This window comes from Serinus canaria, chromosome 8 (assembly GCF_022539315.1).
Source record: "Serinus canaria isolate serCan28SL12 chromosome 8, serCan2020, whole genome shotgun sequence".
In the NCBI taxonomy this organism is placed as follows: domain Eukaryota; kingdom Metazoa; phylum Chordata; class Aves; order Passeriformes; family Fringillidae; genus Serinus; species Serinus canaria.
The window spans coordinates 26,744,043-26,768,643 of record NC_066322.1 but is presented as its reverse complement, the minus strand read 5'-3'; the positions used below and the strand labels follow the sequence as shown (position 1 = coordinate 26,768,643).

General features: G+C 43.5%; 1 protein-coding gene across 6 annotated transcripts in view; it reads right to left on the bottom strand.

Annotated features, from left to right (window-relative positions):
* Nucleotides 1-24,601, bottom strand: part of RASAL2 (RAS protein activator like 2) — a 189,418-nt gene that overhangs the window by 78,077 nt on the left and 86,740 nt on the right. For all 6 annotated transcript variants that reach the window (XM_050977175.1, XM_050977174.1, XM_018911987.3 and 3 more), the window contains exon 2: nt 4,083-4,210. In XM_050977175.1, the coding sequence (XP_050833132.1) occupies nt 4,083-4,154 (72 nt within the window). In that variant the 5' untranslated portion in view covers nt 4,155-4,210. The remainder of the gene's footprint in view (nt 1-4,082; nt 4,211-24,601) is intronic.

Genomic DNA, 24,601 nt, shown 5'->3' with positions numbered 1-24,601 from the left:
GTGCCCTCACAGACCCTCCCACATGATGGAACAGGTTTCCCAGAGCAGATGAAAACATCTACACCTTCCTGACAGGGAAAACTCTTCCTTGCAGAAGAAATACCTGATTTGTATGGGCATCAATCTAGGCCTGTTTTCCTTGTCTTGGAAAATGCTGTTAAATATTATCACACTGTGTAATAATTGCACACCTCCTGTCACTCAGGACTCCTTATTTGCTAAGTTGTCTCCCATGTTCCTATAGGGATTAATTTTCTTTCTAGTTACTTTTTAGGCATTGAACTCTTCCTTTCATTAATAATTTTCCTTCTTCAGTCTTACCTATTCTCATTTTATAAAGTTGACAAGGTGTCAAGTAATTAATGTTTTTCTACACTACACAAGGTGATACTGCCAGACTATTTTTGTCTAAGTAATTACAGATATTTTTGGATCAAGTTGCACTTCAAAAGGCCTCTGATTTTCAACCTACTCTTTCACAGCACAGAATTTCTCTTGCATACACTTCATTCAAACTGCCTTGACAATAAATCCATAGTGGTGGGACACTATGAGAAATGAGTTTTCTCTACTACAATGTTTATTTTTGTAGTCTTCCCTTGGTCTTAAAAATCTGCTGTATTTAGCAGGACTAATTGAAAAAATTCTAAATTTAGCATTATAATTGAAACAGTGGAGAATTCTTCCATTTACCTGCTTACATTTTGAATATATTTTTCACTTTCTGACTTGTACACACAGACCTGCGGAAGGATTTTACAAAGCAGGATAAACACACATTTCTCTTCCTTTCCAGACTCACACAGGCCAAACTTCTTGGATTTCATTCCATGAAGTAACAAAGCAGATGGACAGAGAATAAAATGAGAGGTTTCAGACTTACACCTTTCAAGTTATGTCAGCCTTGTGATAATGCAAGCACTCCTGATGCTTTAAGTTTGAGCTTTCATGTTTCCAGATCCTGTACTGCATGAATATACAACTCTGAACTTCATATAAAAAGTCTTAGCAAGTTCTCTTCACAGTTTAGTTTGACAAAACAATCCTTTTCCAGCCCCAGAGCCAAGGACACCACTGCAGCTTCAAGCCCAAAAAGTTTAAAGAACATGGAATTGAGGAGAGCAGACTGAGAGGATGGGACTGCAGAACCTGGAGCTGCAATTGGACAATGAACCCCAATATGGAAATGGACCAAAATTTATAAAAGTGTGAAAACTCATCACCCATCTTGGGTGTGGCCTCAGCCAGGCTCTTGTACTGCCCAAGGTGTATCCTTAGAAGGCCTTTTTAATAAATCCCTAAATTCCTTCAACACTGCCCAGTCTCTGCTCTGTTCCAGGCAGCTTCTCAAGGCATCCATCACTCCCTCTGGGCTGCAAGGACACTCTGCTCTTGCCTTCTCTTCCTTCTTCCCCCACACCCTGTCCCTCACTGGTGAGTGTCCCTTTGAGTGTCCCTTTGTCCTGAACACTGTTTCTAAGATCCTCCTCAGCAGCCCAAAGGAATTCTGACCTACTCACTCTATCTGTGTGTTCAGAGCAGGAATCTCTCCTGCTCCTGTTCCCTATTGCCTGGTTTGCTTCAACAAAACGCTTCCTCCAGCATCACCTTTCCAATAATTTTACCCTGAAGATAATAATTTTTTTCTTAAAGTAACTTCCCTCTTTGTTCACCTGGTCAGGATCCTTTTAGGATTCCCCTTGTACAGACTTTTCCATCACCATGCTCTTAACAAGCATCTCACCCCACTGCTGCCTTAGCCCTTTGTGCACTCCTGTTTCTAGATCACATTTCATGGAGCCTCTTTCAACTCTCAATGACTTGCCAAGAAAAATTGAACTGCATTGCCTCCCCTCCCCTTTGTCAGGGAGGCTGCAAAGGGATACTCCTTGTTCAGAAAAATTACAACAAATTGCAAATCCAGAGTATCAGCCCCGTGTCTCTCTCCTGACTGGAAGCTCTACGTGTTGTGTTTCTGCAAGGGACTGTGTCCAGACTCAGAAGCCAGACTACACCAACCTCTGATTTTCCTACTGAACACTCATGGCTCTGCAAGGAGTTCCCTTTTTCCTTTCATTTCACAGTAGCCACAAATTACTCGAAAATCAGAATGGCAAATCTGACTCCAGCTTACAGGCTTTGAAACAAATCCCATTATCAGCATGTGGAGTCACACCTGCACCAAAGGCATGTCTGCTTGGCCCATCTGCATGCAGCATTTCCCAAAATAAGCTATTTCTCACTGTGGTAGTGCAGGAAGATTCCTTTGAAAGAGCACTGCAAGAATTTACACTACTGCTTGCTTTTTTGTGGCGTTACTGCTACACTTAAACCTCAGGCCCTCTACAGCCTGATACTGAATTTCCTCAGCTTCTGACAAAAACCTGAGTGTATTTAAACATAGAATATGATGTGATACATTGGACTTCCCACATTTACTACTCAGATCCAGTCAAAAGACTCATCTTACTCCCAGCAAAATGCTTTCAGCTGTCTGTGATAGGGGAAATAAGAACCCCTAAGTGCATGATTACCACCTGCAGGTAACTTCTTTGTGATATGAGCCAGTGTTGTTTCAATTACATTTGTTAATGAGATGCATCCTTTTGGTCCAGCCATGCTGGAACAGCACTGTTTTAGGAATGATTCTCACATCTCCTTAAGTTTCTTCAGTGTATACTTCAATTCCTCAGGTGTCAATCCTGTCAGACTAGAAAAGGAATTACATAGTAAACAAATACCATTAAATAGGCCTTCCATTTTGCCTGCTTTTGATCACCTCTCCCACACATCAGCATTAATGCTGTTCCCTTCTAATAACTCAAGTCCTCTAAACCATTTCCTCCCACTCTCCCTATGCAAGGCAATATTTCATTGCAAATAAACCTGAGCACAGCTGACTAATATTTTGTTCCACACCAGGTCTCACTCTTAGGCTGGAACAGCCTTATACAGAAGCTTCAAAAGAATCAAGAAAAACCACAACAATTGGAGTCATCACCAAATATAGGAAACTATGGAATTAGACTAAAACTCATGGATAAAAAGCCTTCACTTTTCCCTGCCTTTATGCCTGCACTGCCATAAAGAGGCAGGTTTACATACCTGTAGTGGTTTTAACCACCATTAGAAGAAGCAGTAACACAGGAAGAGACAGTGGCAGATAAACACAAGCTGCAGTACTCCAGAAGTCACCTCTTGTGTGCCACCAGCATCTGGGCCAGCTGGATTATAACTGTGTGCACCACCCCATTCACACCCAGGATAGCTAAACTCCCCTGTTCACAGAATGGGAGGGGATTGGAAGGGACCTTACAGATCACCTAGTCCCAAACCCCCTGTCATAGGCAGGAACACCTCCCACTAAACCAGGTTGCTCAAGGCCTTATCCAACTTGGCCTTGAATACCTACAAGGATGAGGCATCCACAACCTCCCCGGGCAACCTGTTCCAGTGTCTCATCCCTCTGGCAGTAAAGAATTTCTTTTTAAATTCCTTTTTCCTCCTCACACACATTTCAAAGGATTTGTGAGTGAAATAAAGGGGAGATGAAGACAGCTGCCTTCTTCTTTTACCAGTAAGGCTGATGCCTTCTGAAGGCTGACCTAGAACAGAGACTAGACAGAGCTAAAGAATAAAGTAGGGATTTATTAAGAGGCCTCAATGGATCCATCTTGGGCAGCACAACCCAAAATGGTCACAAAATGGATGACTGGTCACAGGTTGTCCATTTAAACTTACAAAACTTTTACAAGTTTTGGTCCATTTGCATATTGGAGCTAATTTTCCAGTTACAGCTTTAGCCCATGAAGTCTCATCCCTCTTGTTTTTTCTCTCTTTAGTCCACGTTGTTTGTGCTCTTGGGCCTCAGATTTGGATCATTTGTCCTTGGTGCCCAGCTGGAGCAGGAATTGTTTTGTCTCCCTGCTCTGTGCAGAGCTCACCATCCCCTAAAATGAAGCCCAGACCCACACACTAAAGCAGAACAGAATCTGAAAAACATAAAAGCTCGAACCTGAGGCATCATTTCCCCCCTGTTCCCAAAGGGCAGACACTGAGGCACCAACGTGAGCTTGTCTCACCTCCTTCTCCCTGTTGAGCAGCACCAGCTGGCTGTCTGTCAGGATGCAGTATTTCCTCTCCCATGTTGTCATCTCTGTGTAGGGGGACTGGCCACAGGACAGTCGGTGGGTGGGTGGTCCTTTCACATCTGGGAACAGAAAACCACCACCTTGTTAGCACGTGGCATTAACACCTTCTTTGCTTTCACAGCTCTGCAGTGAGATCTGAACCAAAACTGCACTCTGTGCTGAGTGGGGCCTGTTTCAGTATTTTAAAAGGTGAAATGGGAATCCTGGGAGGCACCCATGTACTACTAATACTTATTTACTTATAGCATGACTTACAAAAATGGCAATACCAGGGATGAATATGAATGTCTTTGTCAAAGGCTGAAATATATTGAAAAGACCAAGAACTCTTATGAAAACTTAATCTCCCTTCCAGCCCTTCTCAAAACCATGGTTCAAAGGAGTACAGCCCCGAATGCACTCTAAATCCTAATAAAGTGGATTATTTGAGACTAAGGATAGAGATATAGGAAAGAAGACAGGGATCAAGGAAGGCAAGACTGAAGAAGGGAAGGAAAAATTCGAAGGGATGAGCATTTAATCGAGAAGGGCTTACTAGCACCTTTTGGTGGGGAACCTACTTGATGAAATTGTGCATTTTCATTTAGGCACAGACACTAAATTCATACTTGAAAAAAACCCCAAACAATCCCCCAAGAAACAACAAACCAAACCATAACCCAACTTGTTTGGTTCCCAGTCCTGATCCATTAAAATTTATTTTAAAATCAATTTCCCATAAGTTTCTTATGATTGAGCTGCATGTGACACTGTGCCTGTCACTACTAACAAGGTCCCTTCCAACCCAAACCCTTCTAGGATTCTATGATTCATCTCTTCACAAAGTTTTGATATTAAGTTCTGATTGCTTTATAAGATTAAGTTTAATTTTTATCTCACACTCTAGTTCTACACAATTTACTTGCAATGATCTAAAAATCATCCATTCTCTAGACACTGTAGATCCCTCAAGTCCCAAGGGTCTAAAACAGACACTGCAAAAATCAAGGGACTTCCTGCACAGGAGTCCAGGACCTCCTTTAACTGTTTCAGGAGCAAGGTGGGTGTTCAAACCCGAAATGTTTTATAGCACTACCTGCCCTTTTAGCACACCCAGCAGCATGCACAGAGAACACAGCTGCTTCTCGTAGCTTCTCCCCAGCATCACCACTAGAGGCCAGCGAATCCTCAAGCACCCGGCACCTTCCAGGGAGAGCCAGCCCAAAGGCCAGCGTCAATCCTGGCCTAAGGAGCTCCTCCAACTCGCTTCCTTCCTTGCACACCCTTCTCCTGCCCCCTCCTTATCAAAAACGCTGCAGCATCTTCATGCTCTCTTCCTGCAGATTTGCCTCTGCACTGCGAGGGGTGTGTCAGACTTGGAAGATGCTTTTCAGTGCCTTGTTCAACCTCACATTGCATCAGGATTTTTGTGATCATTCAGGAAAGTGATTGGAATAGGCAACCTTGAAGCAAGAAAAAGGAGAGGGCTGCATGGCTCCAGCTGCTCTGAGTAACAAAGAAGGGCACCTTTGTGCCCTTAATGTCAGGTAAAATAATAGAGGGAAGAAGCTGAGATGCAGAATCTGATGACACACTGTTACTTCTGACACAACTCAGTTTGTGAGAGCGACAACAAATGCTGTGTGTCTCAAAATTGCCCAAACTCTATTTAAGCATAAAGATAATGAAGGTAAACCACCATAAGCTTTGTGAAGCAAAAGTGCATTTGTGCAAACTCCTGGAGACAACAGTCTCTCCCACAATTTATGTATTAGTCCATTTTAGAGACATGAACCCTTCAGGTAGATTTCTGGCATAACTGCAACTCACATTTATCATGGTGTCCAGCCAAAAAGCAAACCAGATGTAAAGTAAAACCACTGCTGCTCCTGCTTTGACCTTGGCTTCCCAAGCAGCACACGAGCCCTGCCCCTGCCTACACATGACAAACCTGGCAGAGAGTAGAGGAGCCATGAGCAGAGGAGAAGGATGAAGCCATGAGCTCCTGGTATGAGTCTGCAACAGAAATGGGAAGATGAGAGCTTTGGGGATCTGGTCTCCTGGGTAAGGAAAGCATGTGATAAATCAGCAGGGGAGAAAAGGATGAAGGCGTGCGTGCCCTGTCCTGCTGGGTGGGCTGGCAGTGAGAGTGCCTCCAGCTGCTGCACTGAGCACTAACCAAGGAAGCTGCATTTGGAACTGCTGGTAAATGTTCTGATGGCAAAAGAAAACCCTCCTGGGCCGTCAGCTCCAACGCAGAATTTGCAGTCACGACTTGCCCAGCCCCAAAAGATCTTTGTGTTATAATTTCTTCTAACTACAGGCCTTGGCAGGATACCATCCAACTGATCCATGGGCTGCACAAAGGAATTAAAGAACAGAACGACTCCTTCCACTGCAATAACAACTCCAGGACTTAACTGAGTCATCAGGCACTGTGAGCCAGCCATGGCTCTGTTGCCAAGTGGGTTGGCTACGTCAGAGCAGCTTTCCACAGGCTGCTGGCAGAGTGACATGCCATGCCATGTCTGGAGCTGTCAGTCACCCCTAGAGAACACCACGGTGGTACCATTTTGTCTGTGCATTGGGGTCCTTTTGAACACAAGTCGGGGCACAGCCCAGCACCCCTGCAAGCCTCTCTTCAGCAAGCTGGTTTTCCAGAGCGTGGGACACCATAAACTCCAGTGTGGTGCTGTGAGCACACTGCAAACTCCACGGATGTGGAACACGCCTTCCCAGAAAACTCATGGCAACAAGGACCCCAGTGTAGCTTTGGTGCCTCAGTCCCACCTATTTAAATTATTTCTCAGTTCGCCCTCTTGCATGGCTGATATCTTTGGAGCCTCTCACAACAGCTGTGACTTCAAAATGTATTCTGAAGCATGTTACCAGTTTAGACAGAAGACTCTTTGGGACTTTGCACAGTATCACATGCACGCTTGGTCGCCTCACAAACCCTGTTCTGCTTTCCGGTGCTCTTCATCTTCGGTTTTCATTTTACATTCTTGGCTCCAGCTTTTCACGTGAATGTAATAAAACCCACCAACCTCTTCCACTAACGCCCCATAAAACTAATTAAGCACCATGCTTTGAATTGCTACAGAAGTGAATTGCAAGAAGTCCATGTGTAACGAGGAACACCGAAACTTTTGGGAAAGACTGCAGGTCAGGACTGTCTTTTTTAACTCTGTCAGCTCACACAGCAAGGCTTGAGCTTTGGAGATGAATGATCACTCACTGATGAATGCAATGATCACTCCTTAGACAGGAGCTAGAGAAGAGATCAGGGAGGTGCATCTGAAAGCTCTGAGTTTGCAGATGTTACATGTGGGATGGGCTCATGCAGCCACACACCTAAATAGGCAAGTTCTGGTGACAGAAGATTCCTCTCCTATCTGATGCAATCCCTTCATTCTGCAGCACTACAATGAGGCATTCAAGTAAGCAGATCAGCAAGTCTACACAAAGGATTAAAGGTCAGGCCTTATGTGCCTTCAAATGCTAATATCAGTTAAGTAACAGCTTGGAAAAATCCCCTTCTTGGTACATCCCTGCCGCTGCTGCCTCCTGCCACATCCGACATCGACATCGCTGAAGACTGGAAACTGTGTTGTTTTTCCTCAGGGCTCTGAAATGCCACTAGCCATGATATAAATATCCACAAAGCTCCCTTTCTTTCAGTCAGATGACAACTTGTACCTTATTATTCTTGAAGTACAGGGCGTATTTTTAAAGAAAGGGAAAAATAGAGGGGCAGTGATTCCATAATCACATATCAACAACAGAAGTGTTGAGTGGTGCAGGGTGAGGAAATGTGGAAAGCAGCAGCAGCCAGTGCCAAGCTAATCCCCACAGACAGGGAAAGACATCTCAGGAAAACTGATGGCAGTTCAGTAGTATTTATGGAGCAGAGCAGTCCTATCAGATAGGAACATTTCTGAAAGCTTCCATTGCAAACATGCAACAATTATTTTCCTTAAAATTCCAAATGTGTTCAGGATGGAGAATATTTTCCAAAAAGCAAGCAATGGGCAGAATCAGAAAATTATTTCCAAGGGATAATGGGTGATTCAGTGTCATTTAGTCCCCAACAGCTCTCCTACAACCAGAAAAGCAGCATCTTCTCTCCTCAGAGCTAGTGAAAAAGACAGAATTACCAGAAACCAAGCCAACAAAACTACATTAAAGGCAAATTCATGCCTTCAGTCTCTGCCAAAAAGCACTCTCTACTTACCATCAATAAAAACACAGAAATAACCCTCCATCCCAGTGATGACAAGAGCACCCCTGGCACGCCTCAGAGCTCCTTTTACTGAACTGCACTATTCCTATGGTGAAATCAAGGGCTAACTGAAGTACTTGCCAAATTTTCCTCCACTTTATTAGGGTCCATATTCTGTTCCTAGTATTTCCAGCAAGGAGCTGCCAAGCAGCTGAGTAACTAATGTGGTGGCCAAGTTTGTATGCTGGGTGGAATTTTTTTTCCCTGAAGAGAGATCAGTAGGAGCCCTAACACCTTTTGACAACAGGTCTGCTTGCCCAATGTCAATGTTTCCACAGTGTTTTATGTACTTACCATAGAGACAGGATGAGAGAAGAGCAGTTTAGGTAAGTGCTGTCAACTGAGAGCTTGTCAGAACCCCAACCTACCCAGCTGTGCATGACCACATGGTCCAGTTTGAATAACCATCAGTTCCAACCTTGATAAAGCAGGTTGAAACAAGCCTTACTACTGACAGGAAGCTTCAAAGGTAAGCAAGAACTACAAGTCCTTCCACTGAACTTCCACCATCTCAAAGCTCATGAAGGGATTCAAGGGAAAGATGTGGCAGAAAAAGAAATATACAGTGTCTCAGCATGCTCCATTCCCTCAAATCTTGGAACAAGGAGTGAAAATAAGCAGCAACAGTGGCTCTGTGACACACAGCTGGGTAGGTATGTGCACCTAGTTCAGACAGCTGTTGAAGGTGAAGATCTGCACAGGCATTGAAGCCATCCTGGCCCAGCTGCAAGAGGGGCAACCTCTCAACATCTGCACAGGGCAGAGGATGAGAGAGGTCAGCCACTGAGGGGCTGCTAGGGAAAGCACAACCAAGGCAACTTCTATTTTCTCTCATGCTGCTATACAGAGCTCTTGTTTGCATTTCTTATTTCTCAAACCAACTCCCAGCCATGTGCAATGGTTTCTGATCCAGCCAAGACCAGAACAGTGCACACAGACACTACCAAAAACAACTCAAAGAGAAACCTATCACAATGCCCAAACTCACTTGAAAGAGGAAAGGACTCTCCTCCTCCAAGTTTGTACAATCACCACACTGTCCCAACACAGAAAACACAATACGGAGGGTATAATATTAGGAAAACTCAGCACATACTGTGTGGCAATGCAGAGACTGCCATGCTACAGAGAAAACACGAAGCTCTCAGGGTTGATTAATTTTCTCTGAATCACAACACTCTTAGAAATATGAGCAGCACACATTAGAAACACCACCACTCATTTTGCCATTTTGTTTTAAAGCACAATGTGGGCTTCCTTTCTAGGAAACTTCCCATAGCTACTGTGAGATCCAGCAGTGCTCACTTGCCCCTCTAAATCACTCTGTGGCACAGCTCCATTTCAGCTCAGAGGTGCCTACATTTTCGTGGTCAGCAAGAGATCCCTGGTGTAGCAGGTGGCATTTTAAGTGTAGAAAGTGTGAGCAGATCCTTTGGGATGAGAGGCATGCCATTCATGTAGGATGTTATTACAGAGGTAAGTATCTGGTGTGAATTCTTCCCGTTACATATCACAGCCACAGTCAAAGTTCAGTCCACATGCAACGAGCAGCCCTCAATTCAGCTGAATCCAGTTGCTCTCCTCCAGCAGCTGCAGGCAATGATCACCAAATTCTTAGATGGAAATCTAATATCCCGGGTAGGAGGTAGAGAAGGCTTAGTCAAACCATCAGGTTTCAGAGATCTCAGAAGCTCTCACGCCAACCGCTTACAGCCAAAACACTACCTGGAAAATCCATTCTGCACAGAAAAAAGTCTTAAAAGCTTTAAGTAGGTGAAAACAGTATTTTAGAAGCTGGCATAAGCCATGACCAGTGCCATGACTTTCTCAGATTCCAATGTATTTGGCACTGTAGCACACGTTCTTCACAAGATCTTTAATTTTTCTAGTATAGGCCAACCTTGCCAATCTAACCTATTAACTTTCCACTGCTCTTTTATTGAGTGGCAGTGATCAGATACAGTCTCAAGACTGGTTTTCCACTCTCCCAGTGAAAAATCTCATGAACCACAGGGAGATTAAAGTAAAAACTGTTCAGACAGGTACAGTTTTCATGCCCCATATCCTCAAAGAAACGTGACTCTGACAATTTTCGTGTTTGTTGTGTGTGTTTCCATTTCCCTACCATCAGTATGTCAGCTCTGGGAGAAGGAATCTCTTAAAATTTAGAGATGGGAAGTCTGAAGGTGTCTGCTGTTCAGTGCTTACAGGTGAGGTTTGAAGGATTTTCCCTTCCTCTGAATGAGGACTGTGTGTCTCTTCTGCCCTCAGCTAAAGGCATAGCTTTTCCCTAGCAGCTGCTGGGAAGCTTTGCTGAGATCTGTGATGGGATGGGAGAAGAGTCACCTTGCTGCTCAGAATTTCTCACATACAGCAGTCTCACCTCAACACCAAGGACGAAAAATTAACCTTTAAAACTCAAAGAGTGAGAATCAACATTTTGTCTACTACCAGAGCTGCCAGCCAGATTCTTAAATTTCCTAAGGATTTTCTGCACCAAGAAAACACGTCAGGAGCAATTTTTAAGTGGGGAGGAATAAACCATCAGATGAGTGAATGCCTTAGCAGCCAAGGGCTGTCTCCTCTGCAACCAGCAGGAGACAAAATACAGAATGCTACTGTTCAACAAGCCTGGCATCTCCCAGCAGGACGGGATCTCTGGCTGACATCATTGCCACCCCTTCAATTCCTTCCCTAGGAGAGATCTGACTTGTTTGTGCAAGAGTCAGCCGGCAGCGAGCAAGGTACAGCAGCCTCCCTCCTGCAGCTGAGCTCCCAGATGGCTCTGCCAACTTCCCCTGGGCCCAAGTCCATACATCTGCCTTGTTCTTGCAACGTCACCACTGTGCCTATCTACAGCTTGGGAGACTTCACACCAGGGCTGAGACTATGGCAGAGATCAGCCAAGATTTCCCTTCTCACCTCCCCGTAACACACGCAATTCCAACCCAAACCTTTCCCAAGGCCTGTGCTCACACATTTGCCACCCTCAGCCCCTGACGTTTCCTCAAAGGCCGCAGTGTTCCCTGGTACCCAAGGGCTCTGCAGAAGCTCGAGAGCACAAATTCAGTTAGGCCACAACCATGCGAGCAGTTTCACCGAGATTTTATTTTCAAAAGGAAAAATTATGGAGCTGTTCCAAAAAAGAAACCGCAAGTCTTAAAATCTTACGACTAGTTTAGTGAGCAGATGCTGAGTGTGCCAACAGTCTCAAACTTTCTTGCAAAGTCCTAAAAAATGAGAGCTAAGGAGCTAATGGCAGAGCCAAAAATTAGGCATAAAACTCACAGGGTAATTCTGACTAGAAAGCAGAAAGTTGCACCGAGCAGCTTGCTGTCATCAAGCAGCTTCTTTGAGCAAAAGGTGTGGGAGCTCTTAATAGCAGTTTAAAGCTACCAATTAGCTTGAACACTACTGAGCTCCTCTAAGCTTCTTACTGGCTACATAGCCGATTGCTAAACGTTAAACTTCCAGTGGGTAACTGATCCTCGCCTTGCTCTCTGTCCCCGTCCTCCTGGGCTCTGCCCAGCCTGGTTCAGGGGACACAGCGTGCAAGATGTGCCTGTCAGGAGACATCAGCACCTTCTCAGATGGATCAGTGCCAGCAGCTTCCAATCAGGCAATCACTGTGCACTTGGTGGCTCAACAAGTGGAGCCAGAAATCACAGCCCAGCCAAGGTGGGGACCTTACAAAACACGCAGGTGTGCCCCGCGCTCAGCCCGGCCGCCCCGCGCGCCTGCCAACAAGGGGCTCTTTGTGCAGCCTCGTAAATCTCATGACATCACCACAACACAAGCTGCTGTCCCTGTAAAAAACCAATTTGGTTCCCAGGATAACTAAGATTTCAAATAACCCGCAGTTGCTTGAAGCCATGGCTGTGACCCTTCCTTCAATACTCAAGCAGGTTTCCTTTCTTTCTTATTCAGGTCTCATTCCCTGCCCAGGACCACTCATCTTTGCTCCTGAATATTAAGTACATTTTTCTCTCACAGTTAAATTCCCACTTGGCCTACAAAACACTTTGGAATCTCAAAACAGAAATGGTTATTACAAACCTGTAGAGAGGATTATAAAAGATTACATGCCTCTATTACATAGCTGCCAAGTTCTGAGAAGGTTCTCAAGTGACACTTCTCCCCAAAGCAAGGAAAGGCTTTTCGTGAGAGGTTTAGAAAGCAGAAAATGGAGAATAGCACAAAAGTTAATTATTCTTGTCAGGAAAAAAAAGTCTGCAGTTTTTCCTCCTAATTTATGTCCTAATTTATGCATGGTCCTTTTCTTATCCAGTTCTATGCCCTTCACCTTGCTCTGTCCTCTGCAGTGCTTGCTCTCAGCAACCCCTAATCTCCATCTCACAGCCTCTTCAGCACCAGGCATCCAGAGTGGGCTGTTCCCTCTTCATTCTTTAGTTTTTGCAGCAGTGCAGGAAGAGGACAAAAGAAAAAACCTCCTGAACTTTAAAAGGACCTTGGTCGAAGGCAGTTGTGCAAAAAAAAAAACAAAAAAAACCAAAAAACAAAAAAACAAACAAAACCAACAAAACAATTTAAAAGCAAAAGCTGCTAAGTTCCTGCACACATCATTTTTGGTGCACACACAGAAAAATGTACCAGTGTACTTGGGGTCAAAATTAAAGATGCGTGGCACAAAGCAGTGCCCAGAGCTTGGCAAAAGCACCAGTACCAAAGTTCACAGACTGCTTTACCCCCACCCTTGCCAAGAAGGCATCAGTCAGATGACATTCTTCTGTCACAGGCCACTTTCAAAAGAGCAGGACCCTTCTGCTTTTTCTGTCAAGGAGGAAGGTATGGGAAGGGCAAAGGTAGGGAAGCATTTCTGCAGAGACAAGAAGGAGCCACAGGAAGGGAGCAGTGATGAGACAGTGCCCACAACAAGCTCCAGATGAACAACTGAAAACCAAACAGGCTGTCTTTCCTTGCAGCCTGAACTACACCAAGCAGAAGCTTTCACCTTTGGATTTATTTCCAGAAAGCAGGTATTTTCATTGTCACTGATCTTACCCTATAAACTTCATTTCTCAGAGCAGTGGCAGGAATGCTGAACTCCCCAGCTCTGAAAGAGAAACACACCCTATGTTACCTCAAACCGCCCCTCTCTGTGTGTGATGGTGTTCATGACAAGAAAGAATAAGGTAAAAATGAAGAATAATATGTAAAAAAATCTCCCACAAAGACCTCACATGATGCTTTAAACATTTGCTCACTCTGCCACCACTGCACAGCCAGCTGCTGATGTGCAATTTTAGCTGTTTTCAGTCTGAATGTTTCTTGACTGTTTCTGGGTAGACACACGAGACACACACAAAAGGTGCCTCTTTTGGGTTGGGCTTTTTCTTTTCTTTCATAGCCACAACAGACTATGGGGAAAAGGGAAAAGAGGACTTGAGAGCATTGCTGCTCTTTCATAGAGGGAAGTTTATTTCCCTTGTCAAAGGGAGAGTTCACAGGACACTAAAATCTTCTGCAATAATGTGCATGGTTTTGCATATTTTTCAGGTCATTCAGGCATATAGGCTAAAGTTAGCTTTTGTATTTTAACCACTTGAAACAAATGACTGAGTAAGGCACGCCCTCAAGGGATTCAAATATCATGTACAAGAAACCCTGCAGTCCTCCCCCTGCTATTTAGACAGACCCACTCTGCTTCCTTCTGGCATCTTCAAAATGTTTTCAGAAGAACCTGGAACCACCAGGTTATTACACATGAATTTGTTGATTTGACCTACTTAAAAGCAAAAGCACCAGAACGCTCCTCATTCCATTTTCCTCCTTAACATCTGAAAAGCCTTTCTGTATCACAGTAAATCAACACTAATATTCAAAAGATGGGACTTTTTTCATCATTTTTATGATTATGACACAAAACTTTAAAGGAAGGAGACTGGATCTTATAAAAGTGAAATGGAGATCCTGAGCCATATTTACATTTATGCAAAGAGATGTCTTGTGGCAAATAACCTGAATCCCACATTTAATGCAGTAAGGCAATGACCTGTAGTACCTCTTTCATCAGCTCTACCCTTTAACCTTCAGTTAAAGGTTATGTGAGGTTGGTTTCTCTGTGTAATTTAACCCAGCTACTGCAGCTGATTTAGGGAGGGAAGCCGGCTTGGGGAGAAAAATCCCCTTTGGTTCAGCATAAGGAGGTCACCACCAAGATGGTCAAAGCAGGACACTGAGCTGCAGGCTGGCATCAGGGCTCAGGAACCTCCTGACTCAGAACTCTCCTCATTACCACACAGCGTCAGGATTGGCAAACCAAGCTTCATTTTGTTCCAAAATTTCAGAATACAGTGGGTGATTTATTTCTTCTTGCTTACTCTGCGTGATATTGCCCAGAAAAGCTGGGTGGAAGTTTCAAAAACCAGGCTGGGCTGGCCTGGGAGCAATCCAGTCTAGAGGAAGATGTCCTTGCCCACGGCAGAAGGCTGTGAGTGGAGGATCTTTAAGATCCCATCCAATCCCTTTGGGATTCTGTGCTGTGGGAAACCAGCTGTGAAAGAAAGAGGCAACAGAGGAAGAAGTAACAGTGCCAGGCAGAGAACTGCAAGTGCTGAGCTAACCCTGTGCCAGGGGAAGGATGTTTCCTGCAGGCCAGCCTGGTCTGGACATTTCTGCCATGCTGAGCTCCTGAAGTGCCACCTGAACAGGTGGAGCAGGCTCCCCACGCTTTGGCAAACCCCAAGAAGCATGAATCATGTATCCTTTGAGGATGGGCTGGCTAATTAAAAGGATCTGGAGGTAGGGTGCAGTATTTCAGGTATTCTTCAGCTGGGTTTTCCCTCAACCTAATGTTTCCTTCTCCTTGCAGTAGCTTAGGCTGTGACAAATAAAGGCCACATCCTTGTCCCAAACACTCACTACCCTTGAGCCCCCACCTTCTCACTTTCTCCTTCCTTACTCCTGCTCTGCTCCTCAAAACTTGTAAAATATAAAGCTCACAAAGGACAAATCTTTTGTTCTTCATTACACCGTTTTTTAGCTGATTTGTATTTTCAAGATGGATTTTTATACAAAAAATTTATATTTTAAATTATATTTTAATTTATATTTACATGTAATGCCTAAGCATAAACATGCACTTGTCCCCAAATGTCCTCCCATCTGTATGCTTTGCAAACTGACAGCACAAAGCTCCCAGGGCAAATCCAAACACCCCTTCTATCTGAAAGGGATTCCTCTCCAAAATCCTAGAAGGAGAACACATGAACTCAGCAAGGATAAATAATAACCAGTGGAGAGAAAATGTCTGTCCTACAGCCATGTAAAGAGTAATTTATAGGTCACAACCTTGCAGAAACAGGCCTGGTAACATCTAATTAGCAGTCCTGCTGAGCAATTGCATCTCATAACAGTAAACCCAACCAGACTGGGGGAAAAGGAGAGGGGAATTTTTATAGAAACACAATAATTACAATATTTTTGAAGAGATTTGCTTTATGTTGCTGTTTTGTGGGGATCCCCTCCCCAGTAGGAATAATCAACCCACACAAGTGAATTAATGAGTTATTACTGAATTACACTTCACTCCTATTGGGAAAATTTAGAAGGGCAGCACAGATTTTTATTAATTATTTTATTTTTAAATTGAAATGCTAAGAATTCTGTTTGCTGCCAGAAGATGGGTGGAGGAGCCAAGGAAAGTTCACATACCCAGGAGACTAGTAACTAGAACCAACTTGGACAATACATTTGAGAAACATTTCCTTCCAGCTACTGTAGAGAGCTGTCCTTAACATGCCTTTACTTAAGCAGCCAACTTTCCACCACTGAGTACAATGAGATTTCAAAACACACAAGAAATCAGAGTATAAACAGACACAAACATCCCACTTAGTGACATAACAAAAGAAAATCCGGGGCAAAAAGCTTGAGCTTCTCTATTTTGTGTCCTTCATAAAACAGCTTGGCATTTGAGACAAACTCTGTTCCTCTTTTTTTTTTTCTTCCCTTTTTTGCCTCCTTTTTTATATATATTTTTTAGTGACAGTATTAGCACAAAATACCTGGCTTAGCTGCCTAAGCAATGGTGCTCCTGAACAAAAAAAATTATTTCTGGGGATTGAAGGATAAATCTCACCCAATATGGAATTGGAGGGATGGAGTTCCAGAGGAAACAAGCAGCTGCCAAAACAGGAATGAGGCAGCAGCAGGGCCAGCAGGAAGGAGTGGTGAACTGGGCAGAGCTGGTCCCTGCCAGCTGCACAAAGCAAGAACGTTGAAAATACGTACGAAGATCATGTCACAGAGAGCAGGAATGGCAAACAGATGAGGGGCAGCTCCAAAGAGTGAAAGACTAAGGAACAACTCCCTTTCTTCAAGACTTTTAGTTTGCCAGAGACAGATGGTGCTGCTTCCACATGGTTAGAGCTGGATGGTACCCTACCCTCCAACCCCTGATGGATGTCAAGCTTATTTTTGTAAATCTCTGGTGATAAAAACCATCCATGGCATCTTGTTCATTTCCTCCTCACTACTTGGCCAAAAACTTCAAGCTCTGCTTTCCTTGCCACATCTACAGCCCAGTACTATTTGTCCTGCTCTCAGTGACTAATGATGATTGTGCACATCCCTTGTCTTTGCAAAAGCCTTTTTTAACAAGAGCAGAAGAACTGAAAATGGTACCTCAGTACCTGGGACCACTTTTGTTAGCCCTGAAGCAACCAGACATGATGATGAAAAGAAAAAAAAAAAAACCTATATTTTCCCCCAAACTCTCATGTGATTAAAATCCATTAAAATGCAAACAGACATGAATTTTATTTTATCCATCAGTGACCACACTTCACTGTCCCTGGGCTATGGCTGTCTCTTTGTGAATTCTCTGCACGTAAGAGCAGCCAAGCTCTAGGTTTAGGAGCAATCAATCTAGCAAACCTCACTAAATATATATGTGCGTGTATGTTTTATAATGATTTCCATTTTTCACGCTGATTTACATTGATCATTGGGAAGTACATTCAGCTTCATGTTTGCTTAGCTCTGAATAAACAAAGAGAAGGCTGTTGGGTATCCAAAGACAAATGAGACATTACAGATGTAGACAAAACCAATCATCACCCTGAAAGCATTTCTCTTTGAAATTATAAAGCCATGCAGAAGTTATTCAGAGTGGAGATTGCTGTATGTGTTTTTAATTCAGGCTGAGCCTGTTGGGGGCAGGGAGGGAGTCTGATGAGCCTCTCTGCTGTCACACTTTTCTCCTCCTGCATACCTGATAATTCAGAAATGTCTGACTCTAAGGATGTTTTTTCTTTCCCTTGCATTCCCCAGTTTCCACTTCTCAGGAAGGTCTCCTTAGGTCCATATGTCTCATTGCATTTACAACACACCCACCTGGATTTTTACCATTAAAATTACAATGAGCACATCAGCATCCATTTGAACATGCAATTCCACATCAAGCACAACCATGCAAATCCAGCACAGTTAGTGCCCCAGCTGGCTTCACACTGCACAGGAGTATTTCTTTCTCATCTGCAGACCCTGCTCCCTTTTGCAGATAAAAACCCCCTGTTTCAGGGCTGTGTTGGAAATGATAGTTTCCACAGTAACAGTAGGAAGGTGTCAGAAGTCTGGGTACATATGCTGCACAGCACAGCCAGACTCCTGCATTTGGTGGCTGCTGGCTCTACAAGATGCTACATATGCACCCAATAAATTGCTTTGGTTCCTGTGCAAACAGAAATTTTTCAATTAGTATGTTTGAGCCATTCATGTCTTTTATCAAAGTAACTGAAAACTCCTGTTCCACACATATAATTCCCCCAGAAAAAAATAACAATGCATTTTACAATTATATTTAAGGGCCTTCACTTCTCTTTATAGGCATGAAGCATTCACAGAAAGCTCAAAAGAAACTCCACAATGAAGAAGGGAAATCAGATTTCCTGGAAAGAAGTCTTCCCCTTTTAGAGTATATCCAAGCAGGAGCTGAGGTACTGCCATTATAATGAGCTCCTCAGGCAGGTTTGGTGGCAGCCTCCTCCCTGCTGCTGTGGGTCCAGCAGCTGAAAATACCTTGTTAGCACAGGTAAAGAAGTGAACACAGCAGCCACAGCAGTGTCTGTGTGAGGAGGGGGACAACAGCATTAGCAGACCCCACAGCATCCCCACAACCCCAGCCCTGGCCTGTGCTCAGCAGCACTTGAGTGTGTAGGAGGGCACCAGCCTGATGTTGGATTTTTCAGGATTTGTCTCTGCACTGCCAAGATGCAGAAAACTTTGCACCACCTTTTTTCTGACGTGTGTTAGTTTGCTCATTCCTTAGTATTCATCACAGAGACTGATTGTGCTGAAGTACCAGGGAGACTGCCCCAGACATTTTCTTGAGATTATGTAGAAACAGTAAAAGATACAAAAAAAGACATAGAAAAGATATACAAACCTCTTGATGCCCAACCCCACAAAGGCACAAGGGTCTCACCTGCCAGGGTACTCAACACTCTCCTAGATGCCCTGTGCTGTCAACCAACTCTTCTGGACTGAAAGGCTTTTACCAACACAGGTCAGCCCTAACACTGTTTTACCATAAAGAAGAGCCAAGTTATCACATGACAGTTGCATATGCAAGTGGGGGTGGAAGTCACAGTTGGAAATAATAAAAATCAACACCAAGACAATGATTTGTCTCTGCCACAAAAGACTGGACACTTATCCCTTTCTTCCCCACTGCTTTTCAAAACTTCATCCCAATTTCTGGAAGAGTAAGTCTCAGGATCATTTAAGTACTACGTCAATAGAGGAACAGGCTATCATACAAGACATCAGTGGCTAGAACCACACATTTTATCAGCTACAGGAGGGCTGACAGGAAACCTACAAATAAACCACAGTGCAGCCAGAATCCTCCCCTTGCTGAGCACCACGCGCTCAGCCAGCCCACCTGCAAAAGCAGCACCACAGTACATCAGGCATGCAAGGATTCACTGCTTCACAAAGCTGGCAGAGGAAATGGTTACTGAGAGAGGCTATTTATACAGGACACAGCCAAAATACCCCAGCAGTAATGTTAAAAAAAGCACTGCGTGAGTGGAGATAACTGAAGGCAACTGGGAGCTGTTTGGATCTGTGTGTTCACCTTCTTCCCTTCACAGGCAGCTCTCTCAGGGGCACTGCCTGGATCTGTGCTGCCAACAAAGCCTCTTCTTGTGTACAAGTGCAGCCAGAACTAATAGGAGAGAGAAGGTAGATGGAGACACACTGCCAGAGTTTGAAGTTTGGCAGATTTTTTTGTAGCACTGTGTCAAAACCTGCCAAACCTGCCTGCCAAAGCATCTGTGTCACTAAATGACTGTTAGAGGAAAACTGCTTTTAAGAGTATCTACAGCAAAAGGGTTACTGGTTTTTTTTCTGTGAAAATGGGTTGTAAATTCATAGGTGTAAGTAGAAGAAAATCAACAGCAACTCATCCTAGGATGAGTGAGGTGCAGCTAAAACTCTGACCATACTATGGTCACAGAAATATCTGATTGTGTCAGAAGATTTTACCTGGGATCAGTCAGAATATGGGATACAGGAAAGCTCTTCAATACCTATAAAACATGCAAAAACAGCTGAAGTCACAATTAAAATGAGTAAGCAAGTCTGCTTACAACTTGCCATTTGACTTGACAGAATACTTTCTTGCACCTTTTAGAAAGAGGGATTTGTCTTTGGCAAGGAAGAGCTAAAAGAATCACAGATCTTTGCACAATTAACAAATCTCAGGAACTAGAATTCAAACTTCAAAACCCCACATAATTCTGATCCCTCAAGTCTCAAACCTATAGACAGCATCAACAGCAACGTGTGGTGACAGCTGACACCAATAAATGCATTTGACTGCAGCAGTGGGTTTGCTCACTCCTGTTCTCACACATCACTGTCACTCATCTGGCTCCCCTCTGCAGCAGTTTCCAGACAAGTGGTTTTTCACAGAACCATAGAACCCCAGAATGGTCTGGATTGAAAGGGACCTTAAAGATCATTTTGTTCTACCCCCTGCCATGGGCAGAGACAGCTTTGACTAAACCAGGTTGCTCCAAGCCCTGATCTGGCCATGGATGCTCCCAGGGATGGGGCAGCCACAGTTTCTCTGGGCACCCTTTGCCACAGCCTCATCACCCTCACAGGGAAGAATCTCTTCTGAATATGGAATCCCACCCTTTTTCAGTTTAAAACCTTAACCTCATATCCTATCACTACATATCCTTACTAAATTCCCATATTTTGAGAAAGATCTTCTATACCAAATGCACAAATTAAAATGACCAGCTTATTCCCCACAAGGCACAAAGACAGGGAAGGCCTACTCTCTAAAACATAAGCTTCTTTAAGAAGCTATTTTGGTAATTTTTTTCTATCACCTTCTCTGTAGGAAATATTTTTTAACTTCATTTGAACAAGCGGTCCCGTAAGTTGTAAAAAGCTCTCTCGCTCACAGGGGAGCAGATGTCGGGCTTCAGCTTTCCTCAGAGAAAGAGGAAAGGAGAGACAGTTGGTTTCGATGCTAACATGTCAAGAGTTTAATGCATTAGCCTATTGTTTACATAAACAGCTTCCTTTAAACAAGTGATGTTTTACAGGATTATGAAGTATTTATTTCAGAAGAGTCTAAAGAGACTCTTGAGTAACTACCACAGAGAAAGTATCACCACAGAAAGCATAAGGCTCAATGATAATACAAGTTCATTAGTTAAAGCAGGCAATCAAGTAACTCTATAGCAAAGTAATGGGATAAATAAGTGCACAGAGATAATCTTGCACATGTTTACTTCTAAAATGCCATTGCTTTGAGTCCCGAATCACATACTGTTAGCACTGCAAATCTGCACCATTCGTTATTTGGAAAAAAACCAAAGGCCTAAAACCCAAATACTTTCCTCTGGGTTTGTTATTTGAAGGAAGAAAGGGTCAATGTGCCTCGGAAGCGCTCGCTCTGTAAGCACGCAGGCAATTCTCATCTCGCGCCAAGCTCCATCACGGCCAGCGTCCGGGCAAATGCAAACCAGGGAGCTTTGCCTGAAGAAAATCTTACCACGGCAGAAGTTACCCTCTCACTGCAGGCCACAAATGTCTGTGTGTCAGGAAGAGTTAAGGCTCCTATTTCCAGTGTCAAATAAGCTTAGCTGGAACTGAACCACTGGGTACACTTCCCTTTTCAGTACCCTCTGGCAGCTGCGATTTAGGGCTGTCTTGAAGAAGAACACAGAATTTTGAGAAGAGTCTAACACAGTTTCTTTCACACTTCCCAAGCCTGGGCTTGCTGACCCCTCAAGGGGACTGGCAAGGACCAGTCTGGGCCCTTCCTGGGCTGTGGGGCAGATGCTGACATCCCACAGACAGCCCTGGGCCATGAGCATCTCCTGCTGCCCTCTGGGACATCCTTCCCTGCTGGGTCTCACAGCCCAAGCTTCTCTTTCTGGAGACTCCACAGCTGGAACACAGAGCTTTGTCAGAGACTCCAAATCCGCCTGCTCCAGACACAGCCTCTCCTTTGGAAAGCAAAGACTGTTTTTCCTCCTCCAGCCACCTCTTTTCAACCCTGTCTGGCCTGTTATCAAAGGAAAAGCTTCTCCCACCAAAACCCCAGAGCTTTACTTCACCAGGAGCCCTTTCTCCTAATCTCCACACTTCCACTCTTTGGCTGCCTCTAAGAAAGCTGCATCTCTTCAAAGCCCTCTCTCCCTGCTAAGAAAACACAGGAGACAAGACGTCTCCAGGACACGATTACCCTCTCCTCAGATAACTCCCATGCAATAATTTCTCATGATCAAGGTAATCACAGATAATATTCCTGCATGCACCAGCTGTCAGACTCCTCTGCACAAGCAGCACGAAGTACAACATCCCAACAGTCCCACAGATACAGGCCACAAAAATGGCAAAAAGGAACATAACACCCTGCCAGTCACTTGCCATGATTTCATGAGTCAGAAAAGAGCTCTTACAAATATAAATATCCTCATTCATCCCACTGAATGTGAATTTTTGGATTCTGACAAAGTGGTCTGGAGATTAAATACATGAAAATCACCAGTCAACACTGAAATGACTGCAACTACTTGCACAGAGACACTGTCCGTTAAGTGGAATCAAAATCAGATAAGCATAATTTTATTGGCTTCAGATACTACAGCTAATTATCTTGTGCTGTGTTCATAAATATTCAGCTGTGCAGCATTAGCCTATAGCCCACATTAAACATTACAATGCCTGGGATGAACCAGGCAGAAGGAAGGAGTGGGGGGGGGGGATGTTTAAGTGATACTTAAAGCTGTCAAATGCCAGAAATGTTCCCTGTGCATCCTCAGATCACTGTAATTTCAAATATACCATGTTAACACAACATTTACTGCCATGAGACCACACTACAGTTCAAAAAAAGAGAGAGAAACCAGACAGCAATGTGTTATTTTTGTATTTATAACTACACAATTATTTTAATATTTATAGCTACACAAAACTACAGTTTAATACGAGGGATTTTGTACAAGAAGCTATCTCAAATCTGCTCTGATAATTAAAAGTGCAGGAGTTTGAACATTAAGACTACACCTTTCCACAACAACATCAGGTTTCAAAGCACAAGGCACTTGCATAGCATTTAAAGGAGCACTTGAATAAGTTCAATTGTGTAAAACTTCCCTAATAAAAACCCCACCAAAAATAAACTACTTAAGAGCAGGAGAGATTTGGGAGTGGAGGAACATGAGTCAGTAGAAGGGCTTCTAAAATGAGCAAGTGATTTTAAAAACATGAATACAGAAAAACTGCTCCAATGAGTAATAAATACTAAACTCCTATTCAGGAAGAAACAGCTTTGTATTTTGGGAATTGCTGAAAGAAACTAAACAGGGAACTGCCTTGGTTTTGAGTTATAAATGGGAAAATACAAATCTCTAGATAAGTTTATATGGAAATACATATGAAATGTAATTTAATAAACCTACAATGCAAAGATCTTAAAAAGGGCATAGAGTTCAAATTACTTCAGTGAATTATAAAAAAACCCAAGCACTTCTGGAAAAGCAAGGATATAAGATATTCTCTCACTCAATGCACAAAAAATTCCTCTATAAAATGAATGAAAGCTTGAAATCAAAATTAAAAGACCAAAGAAACATATCTTTATCCAGGTGACAAAAGAGAAGGAAGGAATTCTGAATAACTATCTTTATAAAAACATTAACAAGAGAGTGATTGTGAAAACCAAACACACACAAGTAAAAGAAACCAGTGTTTACCCTCACCCCCTCAAACCAAACCAGAGATACCCAGGGAAGATATAGGTAAGGTATTCTACTGGAGGATTATTTTGTCATCAGTCTACAATTAAACACACACCACCCTGAGATCCAGATAAGCAACAGTGAAATAAATGTTATCTGAGAACTCTCTCACAAACCCATTCTCAAGAGTGTGAAAGGGTCACTGGTAATACTCAGAAATAATAAGAACAGGTGCAGCTGCTCACCCACAACCCTGGATCCAAGGCTTTGTCTGCATAGTTCCCTCCTTATCTTCTTCTTTCTACACATATCATGGTATGCTCTCAATCAACAAGTTTATCAGAATGACACTTCTCCTTCCTCAAGCTAACATATTTACTAGAAATTAACGCGATCTTAGATTTCTTAAGCAGTAAATTGCCAGATTAAGTCTTTTCCTGACCCAGAGATGGGACAACTGAGAGGTGTCGTAAAAAATTTTATTCTACTTTCAGTCTCATGAGAAGGGTGAAAATACTGATGTTATAATCCATGCTATTACCATCAGAAGCCAACTATTTCCTAATTACAATACACTAAAAGTGTTAAATAATAATAGTAAATAACAGTAATAATAATACAGTGAGTATAAAACCTTTTACCTTCAGGCTTTGCACATGCCAGGGGAAATGCTGGTTCCAAATGCCTGGCTCAAGGGGTGGTTAGAAATCAGCAGATATGCACCAAAAGCACTTCATTCACACCCAAACCCAGCCCAGGCTGCTCCTGGGAGAGCCCACGCAGCACGCCAGGAAAGAGCTCTGCTATTCCTGCTGAGTGCCCGCTCCATCTGTGCCCTTCTCCCCAAAGCCAGGCTGCAGTGGGGTGCAGAATGCCTGCCATGCACTTTGGGGAGGCTCTGCAGCCAGCCAAGGCTCTGGGCAGAGCCAAAGGACGCAGCTCTCCTGGGGTTCAGC